The sequence below is a fragment of the Mustela nigripes genome, chromosome 2, assembly GCF_022355385.1.
Source record: "Mustela nigripes isolate SB6536 chromosome 2, MUSNIG.SB6536, whole genome shotgun sequence".
NCBI classification, from domain to species: Eukaryota; Metazoa; Chordata; class Mammalia; order Carnivora; family Mustelidae; genus Mustela; species Mustela nigripes.
Genome location: NC_081558.1, coordinates 172,702,145 through 172,725,216, shown reverse-complemented (window position 1 = coordinate 172,725,216; position 23,072 = coordinate 172,702,145). Strand labels below are relative to the sequence as shown.

General features: G+C 39.5%; 2 protein-coding genes across 9 annotated transcripts in view; one reads left to right on the top strand and one right to left on the bottom strand.

The window, feature by feature from the left end:
* Positions 1-7,783, top strand: part of ST3GAL6 (ST3 beta-galactoside alpha-2,3-sialyltransferase 6) — a 58,385-nt gene extending 50,602 nt beyond the window's left edge. For all 8 annotated transcript variants that reach the window (XM_059392107.1, XM_059392106.1, XM_059392105.1 and 5 more), the window contains 4 exons: positions 2,597-2,783; positions 2,884-3,021; positions 5,973-6,125; positions 7,491-7,783. In XM_059392107.1, coding sequence (XP_059248090.1) covers positions 2,597-2,783; positions 2,884-3,021; positions 5,973-6,125; positions 7,491-7,577 — 565 coding nt within the window. In that variant the 3' untranslated portion in view covers positions 7,578-7,783. The remainder of the gene's footprint in view (positions 1-2,596; positions 2,784-2,883; positions 3,022-5,972; positions 6,126-7,490) is intronic.
* A 1,382-nt stretch (positions 7,784-9,165) lies between these two features.
* The window catches only part of DCBLD2 (discoidin, CUB and LCCL domain containing 2), a 99,930-nt gene continuing 86,023 nt past the window's right edge, over positions 9,166-23,072 (bottom strand). The window contains exons 10-16 of the mRNA XM_059392103.1: positions 22,364-22,514; positions 21,524-21,610; positions 21,249-21,374; positions 17,924-18,017; positions 15,786-15,835; positions 13,388-13,525; positions 9,166-12,740 (exon numbers count right to left, since the gene is read on the bottom strand). Coding sequence (XP_059248086.1) covers positions 12,271-12,740; positions 13,388-13,525; positions 15,786-15,835; positions 17,924-18,017; positions 21,249-21,374; positions 21,524-21,610; positions 22,364-22,514 — 1,116 coding nt within the window. The 3' untranslated portion in view covers positions 9,166-12,270. The remainder of the gene's footprint in view (positions 12,741-13,387; positions 13,526-15,785; positions 15,836-17,923; positions 18,018-21,248; positions 21,375-21,523; positions 21,611-22,363; positions 22,515-23,072) is intronic.

Genomic DNA, 23,072 nt, shown 5'->3' with positions numbered 1-23,072 from the left:
TGAAGAGAAGAAAACAGTAATGAAAGAAATAAGGAAATACAAAAATAAATGCCATACAAACAGTTAAAACATATGTGACAGTGATTGAATAGCCACTTGAGAATGGATGGATGACCACTTTGAGGAGAAGACCTCTGAGATGGACCCAAGTGACCGTTATAGTACCAGCCGTACGAAGACTAGGGAAGAGCAATCCGGGCACCAAGAATATTTAGTGCAGGGAGGCTATGAGCCTGGGTTTGAGAAGAGTAGCAAGAACACCAGTGAGGTAGGAGGGCAGCCAGCTCAGGGAGAGTGGAACAGTCAGAAGCCGCAGAGGAAGGAGGCTGTATAGGTCTGTGTAAGTACTCGGATTTTAAGTATAATAGGAAACCTTTGAAGATTTTTAAGCAAAAGAGCAATTTGATCTGGTTATATTTTTAAAGTTACTTGGCTGTAGCATGGACAATGGGATATGAGGGACAAGGGTAGAAATGAAGAAACCAGTTAGGTGGCTATATTCAGGCAGACGATGGCGGCTCGGAAAAGGATTGTCATGACAGGGAAGGATGGAAGTGGATAGACTGAGACATGTTCTCGAGGTAGAGTTCTCAGGATTTGCTGATGTTAGATGTGAGGAGAGATGGGAATAAAGGAACCACATAACGCCTTCTGGGTTTTCAGCTTAAGAGATTGACTGGATAGAGGTACTATTTATTGAATTGGGGGAAGACTAGGGTAGGAAGATCGTAAAGGAAAATCAAGATTTCTGTGTGAACATGTTAGGTTGGAGATGCTTATTAGATGTGTAGTGTTAAGTCAAGTAGGCATTTGGTTAAACAGGTTAAAGGCTCGATGGTAAACAGCCTATGGGCTATATTAAACCATGGTATCGGCAAGATTTCCCAGGGAGAAACAGAGCAGAGGTCCCAGGACGGAGTCTTGAGATATTCTATACTTGGAGGTTGAGCGAAAAAAAAAAAAAAAAAGAAAAAAGGAATAAAAGAGAGGGAGGAGGATCCACCAGTGAGGTAGGAAGTGTTTTAAAAGAGAGGAGAAGGGGTCAACCATGACCAGTGCTGGCCAGAGGTCATGCAAGATAAGAGAGTTCACTGTTGGACTTAGAACCTGAGGCTCACTCATACTCTTGGCAAAGGCAGACGTGGAGACCTGATGGGGGAGTGACCCAACCAGAGTGGTTTGAGGAGAGAATGACCGGTGAGAAATTGAGAAACCCATGTAGGCAATTCTCTGGAATTTTGCTGTGGAGTTGAGAAATGAGATGGTAGCTGGAGATAGTTACAGAACCAAAGGAGGCTGTTTTGTTTTGTTCCTTTTATAAAGATAGGAAATTCTAGAGCATGTTGGTAAGCTGATGAAAAATGAGTGAAGAGATGGGTGTGGTAGCAAGTTGGGATGGGGCTTGAGCGTAAGTGCGGTTGGTCCTTTGTAATAGAAAGAAAAACTGGGATTGTAGCTACGGCTACCAAGAGTCCCACAGATGGAGTGGCAGGAAAATGAGGGCGTTTCACTGAAAGGTTGAAGTAAGATCATTCTGGGTTGTGTGTGTTGGGAATGGCTATGAATAGTCTTTTGAAGAGAGGGGCAGTGGGTTAGGATGACCTGACAGTCCCTGGGGGTTTTGCTGGGTTACGAGCTGCCAAGTACTTCTGCATAGTGAGATCACCTTATTTTCTGTTCACTGTTTTGAGGAAGCCGTGAAAATTTATCCATGTGACAGTTTTAAAACACAGGTTTCCTTACCTTTAATTGTCTAAACGTTTGATCATCCAGAACCACAGCAAACCCTTGTGGGAGACTGCTACGGGCACAGCGTTTATGAAAGTCATTTCAAGTGTTGAGACTGTCTTACATTACATGGAGTCAGTGGCAAAGGGTGAAACAGTATTTATCCTCCCAGGGGACACCGTTTTGGAAACAAAGCATTCCTTTTAATAGCATGCCTTCATAGTGTATGTGTAAATAGTGCATGTCTAACTTTGGCACTGAGCATAAAACAAACCCTACCGTGGACCCTTTGTGGTTCTTTAATTCACTCTAGCAGTAACATTTATTTGGTTGTGAGTGGGTATAATACGGCAGTTTTATATTATCACTGTATTACAGAGCTCAACAATTTTAATGGGTCTTCAGATCACCTTCGGTGTGATTCTTGTCTGTCAGTCCATGTGCTACATGACTGTGTAACCTTGGACAAGTAACTTTCCCTCCCTCTGCAGGGCCCTTCTCCAAGGAGTTTTGTCTGGATGTACTCCGAGGTCTTTTTTAACTCTAGTATTCTGTGGTTCTGTGTTCCCATTGTTTTATTTAGTCTTTGGTTTTCCTGGAGGTGGGACTGAATTATCGTGGCCCCACAATTACTGTTCAAATCCAGATGAACATTTCTGCCTTAAATCAAGCAGCTGTTTCATGAAAGGAAATTATTACCTTAAAAATAGGAATTTTAAAAAGTTGTCTTAAAAACCTTGTCTTGTAGCTTTAAGCACTGGACCCATGGCTACTGCTGTTTGTCCTATTCTGAAAGTTCTGTAACTTGTGATGGAATTGGCACATACTACACGTGGTCTACATATTTTGTGTGTTTTACTACCCACAGAATGAATAATGGTCCTGTTTTAGGACATGAAGAGGAAGTTGGGAGAAGGACAACCTTCCGACTTTTTTATCCAGAATCTGTTTTTTCAGATCCCAATCACAACGATCCTAATACTACGGCGGTTCTCACTGCTTTTAAGCCGCTTGATTTAAAGTGGCTGTGGGACTTGTTGACGGGTGGCAAAATAGTAAGTTGGCAACATTGATCTGCCTTCAGTTTTTTTTTTCCATTAAAAAAAAAAAAGACCACCACAATGTTCTGTTTTCTGTGTTCTTACTTTATTTCAGAACATTAATGGTTTTTGGAAGAAACCAGCCTTAAACTTGATCTACAAACCTTATCAAATCAGAATATTAGATCCTTTCATTATCAGAATGGCAGCTTATGAACTGCTTCACTTCCCAAAAGTGTTTCCCAAAAATCAGGTATGTATTTTGCTTTGCACAGTTCCAAGCTAAAGATCTGGCTAGGGTAGGGTGGAGAGATCATAGGGTTCTCAGAAAGAATGAGAACCATGACTCATGAGGTGGCGGTAGTGAAATTAGGTGTCTGTGGGTATTATGTTTTTTTTAGATTGCAAGGAAAGAACTGGAGTGTTCTGGTCCCCCCTACCTCGCCCTTGCGGAGCCCTTCTGGGGTCTCCTCTTACAGGCTCCAACGACTCATTTCTCCTAACCTCCATCTGCAGAGTTCTGCGATGAGGAGAGACTGACTGGTGGGGGCGCTGCTGGGCAGGCTCTGCTCAGAGTAGCGGGACGGGGCTTCGGGACAAGCACAAGACTATTCAGGCTAAAAAGAACTCAAGGGCTCTGATAAAAATATCACAGGAAAGCTGGTGGGAAGGTGAGGAAGGGACAGGATGGTTCAGAAATATTTCTGTGGTAATAGAGATACTGGCACTGAATTCTGAGGAAATGTTGAAACTCCGAATTCTTCAATTAAAAAGTCTTACCAACTTTGGCTCTTGTAGCCCTTTTGTTTACATTCCCTAGAAGACAGTACCCTCTGGACCCATACAGTGGCAGGGATAGGTTTTTCATTTCAAGCTTGAGAAACTGTGACATAATGTCTCTGCTGAAATGAGGGTTTCTTTTTGTAATCAGGGAAAATCCAAAGAAATAAATACACCTCACGTATCTTCTTTTTTTTAGTATGATAAAAAAAATTCTAAACTTCAGAATTACTAGATTCTAATGCTTTTAATGAAACCACTTATAAAAGAATATATATCAAGTATATTTTGTTTAAATTATATATTAATATATTCTGTTATTATATATTTATATATATAAAAATAAAGGAAATCATCCTTTTCACCCTGTAACTCTCATTATTCCTTAAGCTTTTTTTCTGCCATTTCCCCCCTCCATTTAACTATTCTCTTTATAGATCTTTCCATTTATATCCAGCTTTTTTCCTCTAAATTATTTAGAAATGCATGTGATTATAGGGATTTTCAGCCCACTTTTGTGATTTTTGTATAATAGACTCCTAGGAGTGGAATTCCCAAGTCAAAAAGCATAAAGCCTGGTTCTGGAAATGTGAAGTCATATGGATGATGTGGACAAGAGGAAAAAAAAAAAAAACAGGAAGAGAGGCCTGCTTGAATTAGGTTAAAGAGAACATGGGACAGGAGCAAGTGGAGGCAAATCTTCAGAGTTTTGTTGGGAAAGGGAGCACAGAAATGGTTGGAAGCCATGGGATCAAGGATGGTTGCTTTTGTGGTTGTTTTAAAGCCAGATGCCATGTTTATATGATGGAGAGAACGATTGGACAGAAGAAAATGATGAGCGCAAGGGGGTCATTGTAGATGCAGATTTGGTGGCAGAGAAGAGACGGGAGGAAAGAGTGCACGAGGGGCGAGGTTGGCCACGAGGGGCAAGGTTGGCCAGAGGCAGGGACAGGCACATCGCATCCATGGAAGAAGGAGCGCTGAAAGTACAGGTCAAACTGAAGGTAGGTTGGGAAGTTGGGAAGCTGGTATAGATAGCTCTTCTGTTTCTGTTAGTGAAATGAGGATTCAGTGGTAGGTTTAAAGGAGGAAGGAGGAGGAGGCTGTTGGATATAAAGGAATAAAATTGTCACCTTGGAGAATAAGAATGGAAATTTGCTAGGGGAGTACTGCATGGCCACTTGAGACTTTGGACATAAACGTCACGTGTACCTGAGCACGTATGGTGTTTTCTTTTGGCTTGTTATGCTGCTTGGTTGTGGGGTGAGCCGGGGTTAAGATTCTGTCAGGTGATGAGCTATTTCTGTCTGTGGGTGCAGAAAACGGAAGGATTATAATGATGGATGAAGGCCTCCAAGGCATGAGGAAAGGAAGTGGAGGACACGATGGGGAGGGAAAGAGTATTGGGATCAGTGAGGCTGAATGACTCCCGGGTTGTTAACCCGACCACTAATTTCCGTTTCTAGCAGATGGCAAAGGCTTATGGTGTTCATCATAAGGCATGGGGTAAAGAAAAGCTTATGCAAAAGGTAGTTAAATTTTCAGAGGAGCTTGCCTCCTGGAGTTTATTTGATATTTTTGTGCTTCTTGGGTATTTTCTTCTCCTCCTCAAAATCATAATGTGTCATTTCCATGGAATCTGTAAGTCACACCTTGATGGAAAGGAAATCTCCTTAGATGGCTGTGTTAAGATGTATTTTGTTTTTGCCTTTAAAGGCCATACCGGTGAGAATTAACACAGAATGAAAATCCTTCTGTCAAACATCTGTTAATGCATTTTTAGGAGATATGTGTATGTGAGGGGGATGCTTGGTTTCTTTCCTTTTTGATTTTTAAAGTGATAATGATCGAGTGGAGACTGTGACATTACTCTGTATACATCTGGACTTTTTATTTTCTATAGAAGTCAGAATCTTACTATTTGCCATTGAAGTTAATTGACTAGTCTTTCCCCAGAGCTGGTTAAATTATCAGAATTGTAAAAGGGATCTCTTTTAAGGCTTATGTGGAGCCTCTTACTTACCATGATCCCATCCATTAGCGAGTTAACCTGTCCTTCCATTTCCTGTATGGGTTGGAAATCCGCAGGCGCTGCTGTTTGCACAGGAAGCCTGACTCAGCATGTGTTATAAAAGGAGGCAGCAGCATCCTTTTCCCTGAGCCTTTTTCTTCATTTGATAGTTGTCCTCTGGGCTAATACTATAGTTAAGTTTTTTTGAAAGATTTTCTAAGATTTTCATCACATTTATATGCTTTTCAGAGTTAGGAAATTAACCGGGGTTTGGGTCTTAGACACGATGAGGGTTTATCTTAGGTATTTCTCACCTGGTACGTGTTCAGAAGTCCTCGTTTTATAAGATGAGGTCACCCAGTTCTGGAAACATCTTGTTTGAGTTTTAAAAAACCTTTCATTTCCCTCCCCAGAAACCCAAACACCCCACAACAGGAATTATTGCCATCACGTTGGCCTTTCACATATGTCACGAAGTTCACCTTGCTGGTTTTAAATACAACTTTTCTGACCTCAAGAGTCCTTTGCACTATTATGGGAATGCCACCATGTCTTTGATGAATAAGGTAATACATACCCACTTGGGTATATCTTTGATCTTTACAGTCAGAAAGCTTCTGTTTTCTGTTTCCGCATTTTTACTGAGGGAACAGCTTTTGAGTGTGAAGAGCTGCTTAACCCTACCAAGAGCTACTAAAGGCTGAAACTGGGACTCGCATCCAGGCAGTTCCAATCTGTGGGTGTCAGACCCTTGGGAATAGGACATCGTATCAAACCTGTATGGACACCAAGCCTTATCTTAGATCATGTTTGCACTATACAAATACGCATGCAGACCATTTGTTCTTGCTAATATCTCAAATTCACTTAAAAGCATTAACACAGAACAGGGACACTCCTCCACATAAGAGGATCGACCACAGAATACACGGGAAAGATGAAGGTAGATTTGGAGTTGAGGAGATGATGTAACTTCTTGCTGTGCTTTTCAACCTTTTTTTTTTTTAAGTAGAGGAGGAAGTCTATGACATTTTAACTCTATGAGGGAATATTCATGGTCAAAAAGGTTGCAGACGTTTATAGCAGATCATGCTTCTCTTGAATTAGAGATCAGTGGTGGTACACAGGATCTTTAAGACTTAACTGAATAGGTAGTTGTCTGAGGTTAATAGCACATCACAGGTGACAGGACTAAAATGTTATCTGTACATTTTTAATATGGAAATATGAATAGTTTGCTGTTAGGTAGGGATATAGCATGTGTAATCAGTCCCCTTAGATCATCATCCTCAGACACTACTATAAGCCAAAGGTTAGACCTTTGTATTACTATATTACTTCATCTCCCACCCCTTGTGAGACAGACACTTGAGTAGTAAGTGTTAGTTGCCTAGGACAGATTGCAGGATTATTTCTCCTCAGCCCTAATCTTTTAGCACTCCTGGGATTTCTAGTCATTTAGATAACAGAACACTGAAACAATTTCCTGAGGAAGATTAGGCTATCCATCAACAGAATAATTAAAAAAAAAATCTGTTATGCATGCTTTACAATAGTTTCTTTGGGCTGATTTCTGTGAGTTTCAGGTGCTGCTTTTATTAAAGTGATCAACGCATTTTGACTTAAAATTCTGGCCTCTAGTTTTATATCCTGATTTAGGAGATGGGGGAGGGGGGAATGATATGAAGGGGTGCTCTTAGGTGAGGGTTTAAGTGGAAACAGCAGGCTAAATTTAGGAAACAGATTCTTTTGCCAAATTCCTTGGCAAAAGAATGAGCAAAGAGAAAGGTAACAAAAGTTAAAAGTCTACCTGTATACTTGTGACTGGAGTTTTTCATTCAGAAGCTTTTCAGATACACTGTAGTCAATTATTCCTGTTAACATTTTGATACTGGGATAGATGGTGATTTTATTTTTCTTTTCTTCTCCAGAATGCATATCACAATGTGACAGCGGAGCAGCTCTTTTTGAAGGACATTATAGAAAAAAACTTTGTAATCAACTTGACTGAAGATTGACTCTACAGACTCAGAAGACTATACTAACAGTATTAGTTTTATTTTTATACGGCAGTTTTTAGTTTATTTTTAAATATGTTGGATGCACTTGTCAAAAAATTGTGTATATTAAGTCTGTTGCTGCCTGGTGATTCATAACCACCAGCTTAATTTCTGTGAATATATTTAATTTATAAAAACCAAGATATGTTTAGTTATCAGGGAAAGTTTTGATTGCATTGTTTTTAAAACAAGCTAGTTTTCCGAAGTGTTTCTAAACATCTTTTTATATAGACTTCATCTTAGACTTTTGAGGGGATGTGACTTCCTAATAAGGGGCTTTAGCTGACCACAATTTTTGAACACATTTGGCTACTCTGAATTAGTGGGGCATGGCCATGTGGTTGTGCCTTGATACGGCAGACTGGAGCCACTTTCGGCATGTAGCTACATGATTGTGTTGTACCTGAGGAAACAGATTTGAATCTTAAAGCAGCCCTGAACACAGCACTATATAGGTATGGTTATGGAAATCTAAGATCAGACTGGTTTCATTAAGCTTTTTTTGTCCTGCAATTAAGTAAACCATGATTGTAATGAGTAATCTGGTAAAAGGAAGGTGTGTTTTTAAGGTAAAGGAAATAGACTACACATGAAATTCTGGACGAGTAAATAAGCTAAGAATGCCACTTACCAAAGCCTGGTGACTGCATTATTTTAAAGCTCATACAAGGTAGCAGAGCTCGGCGGCAAGCTTAAGGAGAGCATTATTAAATTTTTTGCCTGGCCTAATATATTAAAATGTGAAAGTTTACTATTGGAATTAAATTAGAAAAAATGAAGATAAATCCTTGAGACTCCTCCTCAAGCTGTTTCTGGATTTAAATGGGACTTTCATGAGAGATTTCAACTTCAAAGGGAAAGGCTTACCTGGCTACCTAGGCTGCATCAGAGAAGAGTGCTGCTGGATGCAAACAAGTCAAAACCAACCCTTCGAACAAATGTGAGCTAGTGTCCCTTCTCACTTAATCCAGCCCATGGCTATGGGGAGGGAAAAAGGAAGAGAAGAGAATTACAAGAAGGATGGAATTAAAAGTTCTCAGAAGAGGTAAGAGTTGAAAGAACTGTTATCTTTTGAACAATAATTATCACTGGGAGTCACGCTGGTGTTACTGGGAACCAACCAGCCTCTCTAAAGATTATGTCAAATGCAGTAGAAGAGGGGAGAAAACTCCTAGTTGATGTAAGCCAGATCTACACATGAAACATGGACACTGTTCTGTTAGCACCAGCACACTTGCACAGTACCATGATCTCACTGGATTCCTCCAGTAACTGAGGTGGAAAACATGGATGTTCGTGTGACCCTGCCCTCCTACCACACATTGAGCCTGGCTGCTCAATTTCAGTCTGTGAACTAATTTAGGCTTCAAAAATGGATGGTAGTAAAAATAAAAAACCACTGGTAGCATTTTCAAATGTTCCTATAAGGTTTAGAATAATGGCAGGACAATTTCTGACTGATGCTAAAACTGAGAAATCTGGCATTTTGTGTAGTGTGAGAGAAGACTACAAACTTCAACATGGTTTTATATAAGCCCAAGGAAAGTCTCAGCAAGACACATATATACAATTTATTAAAAACACATGAACACATTAAGATCTCACTATTTATACAATCTAGATTCTAGCAACATATACACATACTGAGTGACTACAGTACATGCCGAGGTAAGAAAAGTACATTCCGGGAGAATATCACTGACCCTCAAGCCATTTTTATTTCCAATATGTATTTCGATAGGTTTTGTTTCCACCTTTCCCAGTGCCAAAAAAAAAAGAAAAAGAAAAAGAAAAAAACTAGTCATAAATTGGTGCCACAGTTGAGCTAAAAAGTATTTTAATAACCATCCAACTCTTATTAGATTTTGCAGTTCAGGGACTTCAAGTTCATGGCAGGAAATCAGAGCTAGAAGGCAGTTTTTTTTTTTTTTTTTTTTTTTAAGGTAGAGCTTAGTTATCTCTCTTTAAAGGGTTTGAAAAGTTTTTGTCCCACAATCTATTAGTTCTGTCCTCTGACCTGTTGTTTCCATAGCCCTTTTGCTCTCCAGGTTTTAATGTGAGGCCAAGGCAAAGAAGTTCAAGCTTTGTCACCTTCTATAGAATTTTAGATGAGTGCATTTTTTGCTGGGGTCAGGGAGGGTAAGAGTATACATGACACCATAGTTTCAACTGCTGGATAAATTCTCTACACCAGCCTTTTCACCAGCAGATAAAACCACTGTTCAATGCAAAGTGCAAATAGTGAAACGTGAATTTAAATAACTGGACTAGATCCTACACATATAATAGGATCTATTTAGTGTTCTAATCAAATATAAATCAGCATTCACAATATCTTTGACTGGGCTGGTTCCTAAGATCATGTAACAGTGAAGCCGGCGTCACTTTGTGAAAACCTGTAAGGGCCCTACTTCGCTGTACCTCTGTCGGAGTCGATCTTTAGAATTGTGTTAACAGGAAAAAAAAAATTAATCCAATAAACCAGAGTGACTTAAATCTTTAAGATGTTTCAAGCAGGGAATAAAAATTCAAGGTTATTTAGTAAAGAAAAAAAAAGTTACTTTCACATTTTCAGTTGATTGTCTCCACAGCTGCATCAGACATAAATGTAGTTAAAACCCAAAACAAAACTCTAATACGAAAACAAAGGAACTAAAAGTACAAAGTCAGAATAACCCTCTGTATCAGGCTCAGCTCTTCATTTAAAAAGTAAATATACAAAAGCAATAAAAACTATTTTGTACAAAATCATTGGTAGGACTGCACGGTGGCAAAAACATGCATCATTTAAGAAGAAAACATTTGCCTCTCAAAGAGTTCCATGGGAAAATCAGGTGCACAAAATTAAATGAAAACAAGCATCTTTGGGAGAATGAGATAATTTCTCTTAAAGCTTCTCAAACAGGCATGTGATTGGAGAAGTATATTCACTGTGTACTGAAGATGAATAGAAAAATAAATCAGTTTACTCTCTTCCAACCTGAATGGGGATGACTGCATTAATACACGTGCTTTACACATTCATGTCTTAATAAACGTTCAACATCTGTGCTTGTTTCAAATGTTCTGAAACAGTATATTTCTTCAATGAATAAAACGATGCCTCAAAGTTTGTCTGAAACAGCAAGTGAAGGTAAGACCAACAAAAATAATACTAGAGGGCAGAGAGGCTGTAGAAATAATTCTGCTTTTGAAGCAATACTTTAGAGTTCTGATATACCCATGGAAGCCAAGTGAAATGAACACTGTCTTTTCTCACATCTAGCAAATTGTGGAAACCACTGGGGGCACAGGCCAAAAGAAATGGCTAGAACCTGATGGGAAATTGTATGTTTTAATCATAGGGCCAGCTTCTCAGCCTGCCAAAGATTTGTAAAGATTCTTAACACTATGGGCTAATAAATTACAGATGACTTTTATTTCACCCATCTAAAACTAGTTCTGGGCAAATACTGAAAAAGAAGTTGCCTGGAAATACCAAAACCAGACATCAATATTCACCTGCTGCTAGAACATCTGTTCCACAGGCCTGCGGTGAAGGACTGTCAAAACTCCCGTGACACAGAGTGGGCACACTCACACAGAGCTGAGGAATTCATGCTGGCTTCCTATTTCCTTCAGTATTTCACTGTGGATAATTAACAATACTTTTTGACCAAAAATAACTTCAGATTAAAATATATATATATTAAATCAAAGAGGGCAAATCCTTTTTTTTTTTTTTTTTAAGGTACTTTATAAGACTACTGAGGAATGATTCCGCCTTTCACTGTGGTAAACATAAAGGGTCCTATTTACGGTGTTCACTCAGATGGCCCCACAGGTACTCACAACTCGCCTAGGACCAATCCCACTGCAAATAAAGTCGGGCAGGGAGAGAATCTCTGCTGGAGCTTTTTAAAATTACAGGATTCATGAGGCTGGTGGAGCAAGCATCACTCACTAAAAAAAATTCAAAACCGTTAATAAACACAAGAATAGGGTTGGCCCCAGACAGAACAAGTAGGGATGAAACCAGGTCATGTACCATTAAGTGTTAAAACTCTGGAGAGTGTCAAGAAGTGAAAAAAAAAATCAATGACCCCGCCCTTTAGAAGTCCGTTTCCCACCTATAGACCTTCCTAAGATAGGTAAGTGTATGACTGCAATCAAAAAATGGTATCACTAATTTTTAAAAAAAATCTGTAAGGAATATAGGAATAGAAAAGAGCTCATGATAGTACCCACCTTTCACAAAGAGCAATATTTCAAGCCATTAGACATTTCAAGAACAGTACCTTGCGTTATTGCCCGTCAGGTGAACATAGCCACCTCTTGAGTTCATCAATGTACCTGCAGCATTGGTAATAAATACTCTCAGTGATTTTTAGTTTCTTTGAAGTGCATAGTAGGGAGCATTTTCTGTATCAAAAAATAGTGTTTTACAGTAGTAACAAACAGGATGTTTGCAATTGAACTGGCAAGCCGTCACTGCCACAGTAACACTTTTAAAGCAAGATGGCAAGATTAGTAGTTCCCTGTACCTCGGTCATCACATTTTCCCCAACCACATCTGTGACAGATACGTAATACATTCTATATATTACTACCACTAACACACAAAAAAGGCCATGTGCTTTAAAACGATGCTTTATAACAAGCAGCATCACCTTCAAAGAATTTCTTTAAAAACATCACATTCACCATCCCTCCCGGCTCCTGAAGCCTCCTGTGTGCTCTGTGGCACCTGGTACACCAGCTCGTCTGGGGCACTGGCACCTGGCTTCCCACCTTTTGGGGTGTCATACTGGGCACGGGCGGAGGAGCAGCTGTCAGTCCTGGAGAGAAGAGTGTTGTAGGCTCCCACCAGTGGGGGAGGCTGGTTCCCTGCAGCTTTGAAAGTGGACGTTGAGGAAAGACCAACTGAAGCTGTGGGGTGCCCGGACATATCCATGATGATCGGGGTTGCGTATTCGGGCCCGGTAATTGGCAGTGGTTCAGCATAGGCATGGTAGACTTCTTGGACCGGGGAGTTGTAAGGATCTAGGTCAGCGTAACTTGCTTCTTTCCCTTCTTCTGGTTTAAAGGTGGATCTCTGATGAAGGGTGCCAACAAGTCCTCCCACAAGTGGCTGTGCATACTCTGTGGATATTACAGAACAAACAACACAAAAGTCACCTCATTCCTACAGGGATCAGATAGTCCAGGTGATAGTCATAGCCTGACACCAAAAACAAACACTTCTTTATGGCACTTCTGTTCCTATCAATACAGACCTATGGATTTCTCTACCAGAACCAACTTAAAAAAATTAAACATATTATCTTGTATCTCCTAAGAAGTTAATATGCTATAGAGTCTCATTCATAAAATTTTACAGAGAACGTATATGCTCTTGAGATTTACAAATAGTGTATCACTGGGGGGAAAAACCCCACTTCATTATTAGATATTTTCAAATAGAACAATGTTTAAAATCAATATGAACTAAGTTAACAGGATACATATTATAAGGCTCACTATAGCTTTGCCACTCTTCACACTCAAAACTCCAGGTAAACACACAGAAATGCCCAGAGCTTTTTAGAAATGAATGCTCCTATTTTTTGAACATGGAAGGTGCAAAAATAACTTTCTCAAGGTCATCCTTTCAAAAATTAGTTCTACCTTAAGAAAACAGTTGACCTGTTACATAGGAAAAAGAGAAAAGACAATAGAAATCCCGAAGCACTGTCCAGCTACGTGTAGCAGTGTCTTCCTCCGCTCTGGCAAGGGAGGCATGCAGTTACCTGCAGAGTCGGTCTGCAGCACCGCGGTGACTTCTCTGGGGCTCAAAGGATTGACTTCACTGCTGCTGTAGCGAACAGGGGTCTCCTCGTGTTCCACAGACTTGGCAGGGAGAAACTGCTTCATTCCTTTCCACCAACCTTCATGGTGATTGGAAGCAAGAAAGACCATTACATAAAAACCCAGGTCTGAAATGATAACACTGTTTACAGGAGAATTCCTGCTGCATTTAAGCCATTTCTCTAACACATCTGTACAAAATAGCCTCTATGTTCAATCTCTTTTTTTATTTTGGCATAATACACATTACAGAAAATTTACCATCATAACCATTTTTTGAGTGTAGGTCATGTGGTTTAAAATGTTCACACTGTTGTGCAACTACCACTACCATCTCTCTCCATAACTTTTCAGCTCATGAAACTAACACTATTCCCATGAAACGGTAACTGTCCATTCGTCGTCCCCCTACCAATGGCGACCACCACTTTACTTTCTGTCTTTATGATTTTGACCACTCTAAGTACTTCATCTAAGTGGAATCATACAGTATTTGTCTTTTTGTGACTGGCTTATTTTGCCTCACATAATGTCCTCAAGGTTCATCCATCTTGTAGCATATTACAGAAAATCTTTCCTTTTTAAGGCTAAATAATATTCCACTGCTTGTATACACTTTTTTTTGCTTTTCCACTCATCAGCTGAGGGTCAGGTGGGTGGCTTCCACAGTTTAACTGTTAACAATATTAAGTTTTCAATCCACGAACATAGAGTATGCTTTCATGTACGTCTTTTTAAATTTCTTTAGTAGTATTTAGAGTTTATAAAAGTCTAGTACCTCTTTGGTTAAATGAACTCTTAAGTATTTTATTCTTTTAGATGGAACTGTAAGTGAAACTTTTTATAATTTCTTTTTCAGATTGTTCACTTTGTGTACAGAAATGCAATGTGTTGACTTTGTATCCTACTAGTTGGCTCAGTTACTGGTGCTAACAGCTTGTGTGTGTGCAATCTTTAAAGCTTAATTCTCTTTTAAATGTTTGGTAGGATTTTTTTTTTTTCAGAGATTTTTGATTATTGACTCAATCTCTTTAGTCAATTCATATTTTCTATTTCTGGAAATTTGTCCATTTCATCTAGATTATTCAATTCTTTGGCATATGATTATTCATAATATTCTCATAATCTTTTTTTCTGCAGAATCAGTAGTAATGCCTGTACTTTCTTTTCTGATTTAAGTAGTGTCAATCTTTTTTTTTTTTTTTTAAATTTTATTTATTTGACAGACAGACATCACATGTAGGCAGAGAGGCAGGCAGAGAGAGAGAGAGAGGAGGAAGCAGGCTCCCCACTGAGCAGAGAGCCCGATGCGGGGCTCAATCCCAGGACCCTGAGATCATGATCTGAGCCGAAGGCAGAGAGAGGCTTTAACCCACTGAGCCACCCAGGCGCCCGTCAATCTTTTTTCTTATTCTATCTAAAAGTTTGTTAATTTTGTCAATCTTTTTAAAGAACCAGCATTTGATTTCACTATTTTCCCATTTTCCATTGTGTTTCTCTCTCTTATCTTTATATTTCTTTCCTTCTGGTAGCTTTGGGTTTAGTTTGTTCTTGTTCTAATTCCTTAAGTTGCTGAAGTCTCCCCGCTCCCCTTTGGTGGAGTATCTAGTGCAATGCAGAACATGGTAGAAATTCCCAATGGAAGTATACCCAGAAGCAAAATCATTGCTCTAAAATTGTTGGCAGATATAGTTTGTCTGTTGTAGGGTGGTTTTTGATAAGTTTTTCTAAAAAACATACTTTCCAAGGTCTACCTTGGGGTTTTAGCAGCACAGAATCTGCCCCCACTACTTTTCTTTTCTGCCTTAGTCACAGCAGTGAACTCTTTTGCCTTTTATTGTTCCAGTCATGAGACTGGAAAGTAGGAGACCAGTAGGTGTCACCTGCTGCAATGGGCCACACAGAGTAGGAATTCAGAAGATGACAACTCATCACGGCAGAGAAGGCAGACCTCACGATTTCCAAACTAGTAGGCTCTACCTGGGAAGTACCCACAGCAGAGTGACAAACACACACTGTGTTACCAAGATCACAGTCCTTTTATGCAGCGTTCACACAAGCCATAAAGAAAGCTGGTCTCAAGAAAAACAGATACGTGGGACAAACCGCATGGGTTTTCCAGGAAAAAGGAACAGAGTGTGTATTATGAGAAATTTTCATTTCATTACTTATTGACCAGAAGAGATTTTACAGAAGAGCAAAAGTGGTCAGAACGTTAGAGGAACACCATTTTTCTCACAGGCTGGGGAGTTTGTGTGGGCCTGAAAACAGCTTTCCTCTTTCACTACTGCCACCTGGAAGGGTGGGACTTTCCTCTATGGGAGCAAAGTCCCGAGTTACCTGCCCGGTCCCAGTAAGGTAAGTCGTAGGTGCCTTCGGTTTTCTTCTTTCTGGAAAAATACAGAAAAAAACATGTTAGCAAACTGAATTCATGAGTAAGACAGCTCTGAAAGTGCAGGATAAACACTCAAGTTAATAATTACTCAGGAGTACACATTTCCATTTGCTGACCTACCCGGCAAGGCCCTCCATTTCACTTGCCTTTCAAAGTTGCCCCTGCTGAAACTCATACTGAACTCTTTTTTTTTTTTTTTTAAAGATTTTATTTACTTATTTGACAGACAGAGACCACAAGTAGGCAGAGAGAGGAGGGAAGCAGGCTCCTTACTGAGCGAGAGCCCAATGCGGGGCTCAATCCCAGGACCCTGGGATCACAACCCGAGCTGAAGGCAGAGGCTTTAACCCACTGAGCCACCCAGGCGCCCCTCATACTGAACTCTTGATAAATTTTAAACTATCTCCTGAGATACTCTGTTACCCAAGGTACTTCCCACTCAAAGGATAAAGGAATAAGAAAGGCTAAGTCTGTAGATAAAAAGAATCTAATCAAAGACCCACAGGTAATATGTGGGTCCTTATGAGACAGTTACTGTTAGGTCTGTTTCAGTTTCTAATACAAACTGCAAATCCATTGACTTCCATCTGTATCCTCACAATCTGAGGATTGTGTCCTTTAACCGCTAGCCCAGAGGGATCTCAGGACTTGTCTCCCACCTTCCAGACAACCTGACTCCCAATCCTTACCCTCTGTGCTCTGACCATAAGTGGATGGGACTGGACTGCCTGACTGACCACACATCCAGGGCAGAACTCCACTTGGCTGTGTGTGGACCGGGTGACCTCAGACAAGTCACATTTTCTTCTTCTGTAAACAGTACCTGCTTTGTAGGTTGTCTGAGGATTAAATGAACTGAACCATGTAAAGCACTTAAAATAATGCCGAAAATCAGCTTTCACTCTCTATAAAAATGAGCTGTTGCTACTCTCGTTACTATTGCTTCTACCCAATTCCTAGAGAGCAGCCTGAACTTTCTGCCCTGGATTTTCCCTGCCCTCATAGTAACTTGTTGGGTTTCTGTCCAGACCGCCTTCCCCAAACCATGAGTCCAGGATCCATCTGCTTCTTTGGCCTCCTCTGTGGCATGTACTGGATGGAGGCACCATCGCTGCCCGTCATCCTCACTGTATCCTCTCCCAGCCTGTGAACTCTGGGGCTCAGCCCTGGACTCCCAGGACATGGTCAATACTCAGCACGAGGCAGGAGCTCAAATAGTTGAGTGAATGAATGAAGTCATTCTCCTGCTCCACCAAACCTGTTCCTGCTGCTCTGTCAGCTCTACTCAGGACATCTCTACTGGTCTAAGTGCACAAGCCAGAAACTTCGGATCGTCCAGGATCCCTCCTCCTTCCTTAGCAGCCAGTTGCACCTCATCAGATAGCATCACCCGTCTGCCTCACCCTCCTCTGTGAGAACCCCATCTATGAATGAAACCTGAATCCCTCTGTCCCCAGAGGCCCGAGCTATACTTCAGTTCCTCCTCAGCACTCTCCTGTGCCCAGCCTATGTGTGAACCCTCACTACCCTGCCTATACTCCACATCTCTGTGCCTTCACTCAAGCACAGGGTCTGGGCTGTGCTCCACTTTCCGCCATCCAGGCAAACCCAACGTTCTCATTAAGGCGAAACAAACTTGAGGATTACTCTTTCCTGCAGGAAAGCTTTCAGATACCTCTCATGGTTTTCACATCTGTGCTCCCTAGCACTTCAAAAAGAACTCCTTAAGGCATATTACAGTTCCGTGTCTTTGTCAACCAACCCCGCCAAACACCTAGGGGATAGGAGTTATGCCTCATTATTTCAGGAAATATGACTAAGCACCTGTTATGTGTCAAGCTGTGGTTCTTATTAATGTGTATATTCCAGCACGGAAAGCAGATTTTGATACAATAAAGGTACTCAGTGACTATGCTATTGAACATACTCCTTTTTTTACGTATTGTATTTTGACTTTAATAACCACCTTAACTCTCCCCTTCTCAAAAAGGTGAATGGTAGTTCACCTCCTCTATTTAGATTCTACTTCACGCTTGGAGACTCCCCTTGTAGGACCAATCAGGTGAACTGGTTATGGACTCACCTGTTCCTCCAATGCCAAGCACACACTACGACGAGGATGAGGGTGGTGAGCACCATGACAAGCACCGGGACTAGGACCGCAGCCAAGGCTATATCTGAAAACACACCAAACAAGAGTCATGAAGGGAAGGTGGGAAGCTTACCCACATCATCCTTCAAAGCTTTTCTATCTTAGAAAACACCATACATGTTATTTATGAAATGAGAGTGGGCATGTGTGGGTAATGGCAGAAGCTTTCACAGATAACGTGGAATCTGTCACACTATTTGCTTCAGCTTTGTAGATACTTAAAATTTTTCATAGTAGCTTTTTAAATCAGCAAGATAAACTGAAAGACCAATGAAACTTGGAAAATATATTTCTGAATATGTGGTAAAGGATTACTATAATCTATATATTACAGAATTTATATGTCAAAATAATCAATAGAAAAGTCAGCAGAGATGAATGAGCAATACAATTAAAAAAATACAAGTAACCATTCCACATGTCAGCTTCACTAGTAATCACAGAAACAGAAGTTAAAATAGGAATAAGATGTTACTTCTGCTCATCAAATTGGCAAATATTTAAAAGAATAACTGCTAGAAAGGATATCAGGAGACAGTTATTTTTATGGGACTTTAAATGTATACTTTCTGCATCATTTTGGGGCAATATGTATAAAAATCAATCACTTGGCAATTCCATGCCTAGAATTTATTCTTAGAAAAAACATTTAAAGATGAATCTTTGAAGAGGTTTCCTGCAAAAGAGTGAAAAACTGGAAATAATCCAAATGCCCAACAATGAATGGGAATAAATACATCATAATACCTTTCTCACAGAAAAATATTACTATATACCATATAACTTATATAACATATATGCTATATGATTACAGTATATTGTCACTATATATCTCTATCTATCTATATATATACACTATATAATATCACAATCCAGCAATTGGAAATGATATTGCAATATGATGGGGTAAATATTTATAGATATGGGAAGATAACAACATAGTGTAAAAGTATGAAAAAAACCTATAGGTATCAACAGGGCAGAAAAGGATAATGCTTGAGCCTACAGGGACTAGAAGATCATCTAACCCCTTTATCTCACTCTTCAGATAAGGAAGTCCAGGCCCAGATCCAGCAAATGGTCTGCCTTAGGTTGTCTGAGACGTCAGCAACTTCCCTAGTCTGGCACCTCCATCCTGGCAATGAGGAGAGCAGCCCAGCAGCAGCCACCACCAATCCGTGCTGGGGGCTAAGCACCAGACACAGTGGGCCCTGACCCTCAGCGTCTTATGCACCCTTAGACTTTATCCAAGAGAAAGAGTCTGCCCATACGGGGGAGGGAGAGGATCATCAACCACCTGAGGCCTCCGAGAAGCTGGATGGACAGGAACGAGGGCACAGGTGGGTCAGCTTTGGACAGTCTGAGGAATTCCCTCCTTCCGCACAGTGGACACCAGGTACAGAGGATTTTACAGGCTCCACAAATAGGGAGTTCCCTTCTACTTGCTTTTATTTTCTTTTAAAAGTTGAAGAAGTAACAGAGTGAGTGAAGAATCTCTGAGTCAAGTGTTTGAAGACTACGGAGAAGTGACTGCTGAGAAGGGACAGAAGAGCTGACCAGAGAGAGAAAGACCGCTGGCTGGGGCTGAGGGCCCCACCTGGGGAGGATTCAGGAAGCCACAGTGGCACAGATCTGCCCACGATATGATTTTCTTTAGGGGCACTCTCAGCCTACATGTAAAAATGGAAAAGAAGTGCATAGAACAGAAATCATGACTTAGGGTTAGAAAGCACTAAGAATTCAGAAGGGTGAAAGTTCTTTATCCCTCAAATTTGTGAAATTGGAGAGAAAATAATCAGATTCAAGTAGATACAGTTTGATTTAATGAGAGTTTTTAAAAAAATCTGCTTAAGGTTCAAAAAATAATAAAAAGTCTATACACCACCATCCCCAGAGAAAAGGAGACCAGGTCTTTAACTGAAAAGACTGGTCCATTCTTTGTTATTCTTCTGAAGCTTATAGGAATGTTAGCTCTGGAAGTAAACACTTTAAGGACACTTTTAGTCTTGAGATTTCAAGATTCTATAATCAGACTTTAAGATGAACAATACTTTTAAATGGCTGTTCATGTGGTCTGGGATCCTGTCCAAACTGACAACTTCCGCAAAATTAGAAGTTCTGTAGGACACGGAGATCTCTTGCTTCTATGAAGTCTTGCTTCTCTCTAGCTTTTCCAGCAGCATGAGAAAGAATCAGATCTGTTTAGAAAATACCTTAGAAGATGGGGAAAAAAGTGACAGGTGGAAAGTTGGAGAGAGTTATCTGAATCAGGCAAATTTTCAGAAAATAAGAATGAATAAAGTTCTGTGTGGCAGAAGTTACTTGGAATGAATTGCCTTCTCTTCTCTGCGTTGTCCTGAAAATGCTTTATCGACCAATACTGAAATTAACTCCTCTGTGACACTGATGGTTTTTTCTGAATTCATCTGAAATTTTGTTTTTCAAAAACTAGTAAAATCAAAGTATAGTTTCATATGTATTAATACCTTATTTATTGGCAATAAGATCTGAAAGTAAATTCTATTACATGTATATTTATAATATGAAAAAATTACAATTGTAAATATTTTGAAAAAAAAATTTTTTTTAAGAATTTAATTATTTATTTGACAGAGAGATAGAAAGCACAAGTAGGCAGAGCGGCAGGCAGAGGGAGCAGGAGAAGCAAGCTCCCTACTGAGCAGGGAGCTGAAAGCGGGGATCAATTCCAGGACCCTGGTATCATGACCTGAGCTGAAGGCAGCCACTTAACTGACTGAGCCACTCAGGTACCCCGAGACCAAGTTTTTTAAAGAGTACAATAATTCACAGTATGTTTAGAGAAGTATTAATTTTCACCCAAACTCTTTTTCCCCACTCTTGCCTTTTGCCACCAAATTCCCTATCCAACAAATTAATATATCACCAGAGGGGGGAAAAGAAGTTTGATTCCTGCTATGGTTTTAGTTATTTCTAGAAATAGAGACTCCTTGTGTTTAGCTGTGGTGAGAAAAAAGATCACAAGAGGAGACCCAGAATATAGCCGCCATCTCTAAATATTTAAAGAACGATTCTGCATGACACGAGAGAAAAGAAATCAGAGCAATGTAATCAGTTTCTTTTCTAAGGAGAGGAATTAAAGTTTTTTCAGTTCTTAAGAAATACAGTTGAGAGGAAAAGAAACAGAGTTTAAAAGCTAGACTTGCTCCTGAAAATTCAGTTACAAACAACATAAACTGCTACAATGTAACAGGTGTCAATTTCTGAATCTGCACACCTTTGGTTACACTTGGAGTCACCGTAGTATTTTTGATCTCAGGAGTGGCTGTTGTTTGCTCCGTTTGTGCAGGAAACTCATTGTTACTGCGAGGTTGTAGTGGTTGAGAAAATTTGGGGGCTCGACCTTGAAAAAAAGTTTTAAAAACTCTTTAGTTTTTTATCTACATCAACTTGATTAAAACAGAATTATTTTATAATGCTTTTAATATATTTATGGAAAATTATAACACAGATTCTGGGAATACCAAATTCTCATACTTAAAGGAGGCCTACCTTTGGCTATTTTTGGAGGGGCTGTAGTGTTTGTGAGGTCATTGCTGTTCCGAGGAGGTGGAGGTTGAGTAAGTTTTGGAGGACGACCTTGAAAAATGGTTTAGAAAAGTTTATACATTTTGCTTATCAGAGTCAGACTTAAAAACAATAATTTAAATATCTTCAACATTTCCGAGAGAACTTGGTTCTGCTCAGTAATTTTAAATTGTGGACAGCAATACATCAGAAGGATAAATACACTATGCATTAAACACACAAACTTACTGGGATTTCTCACTTTTTATATAATTGTCTTAAAATAATTTTCACAGAAGAAGAACACAGAGTTGGTGGCTGATGTTAAACTCTAAAGCCACAGAAGCATCGTCACAGCTTGACATGCTATTCGCTCAATCATTTAATAACTGTGCAGGGCCCGCCATATGGGGGCATTGTAGTAGGCTTTGGAGATACAACAGTAAGTATTAAAATATTCTATAATACTGAGGGAAGTTACTTCCACTTCTAATTTTTTCAAAGGAAAAGGCATTTGGACTAAGGTTACTGTTATAATCATAGGTGTTGGTGATACAATATTATACTACATGGGACCTGATTAAAAATTGTTAAGATTGAGACTAGATCTGAAAAGCAATCTCATTACATTATCTCATCTCTCTTCTTCCACTTGTAATCTTGAAAACCATTGTGGGAACTGACTGTTTAATAGGATAACTATTTCTTTTAAAATTCCTCTTTAAAAAGATACTGTAGTAAAAGCCAAATGCTCATATTATCATTCTTTATTTTCTCTGAGAATAGCAAAGCCACTTGAAATTAAATAACATACTGTTGCTTTACCTTTAGGAATAAACTGACATCCAAGCAGTTCCACTTTCATGGCAATTTTCTGCTGCCATTGCGTAGGATTCACTCTAATAAAACGTGCAATAATTGGTGGCAAAAAGTTATTACGCACATCCTGGTGATAATCTTTGTTTCCTTGAAATATCTTTAAAAAACAAAAATTGGTACTTTACGTCAACAGAGGTCAGGGCTAAACTGTTCCACTGAAACATATTTTTGGTTTATGCTTTGGGGCTTAAATGAGATCTGTAAAGTATGACAGTAGGAATTAACTTCTCAGAAAATAAATTAATCATAATTTGGACAAACTATTAAGAAGGTACACATTCTTCATCAAAAACTTATAAAAGTACTGAATACAAAAATGACTTTAAGATGATTGAAACATAACAAATATGCTAACTTGGCAATCTGAGAATCAGTTGCAGTGAGACAGTATAATTCTCTCAATAAATCAGTAATACCAGTCCTGTGGAATTACCTGCTATTTAAATACATTAATTTTCTTCTCAAAGTAAAGCATGATTGAACATATAAGTCTTAAAGGAAATGCTTTACTGTGTACTTTTCAGAATTTTTCTCTCAAAAGAGACAGAAAGTGAACATACACTTAAGGAATGCGTAACAGTTATATACCTCCACCTACTGGATAAACTACATAAAGACAGTTCCCATAGTATCCATTTTCATTCTCTGTTGCTAT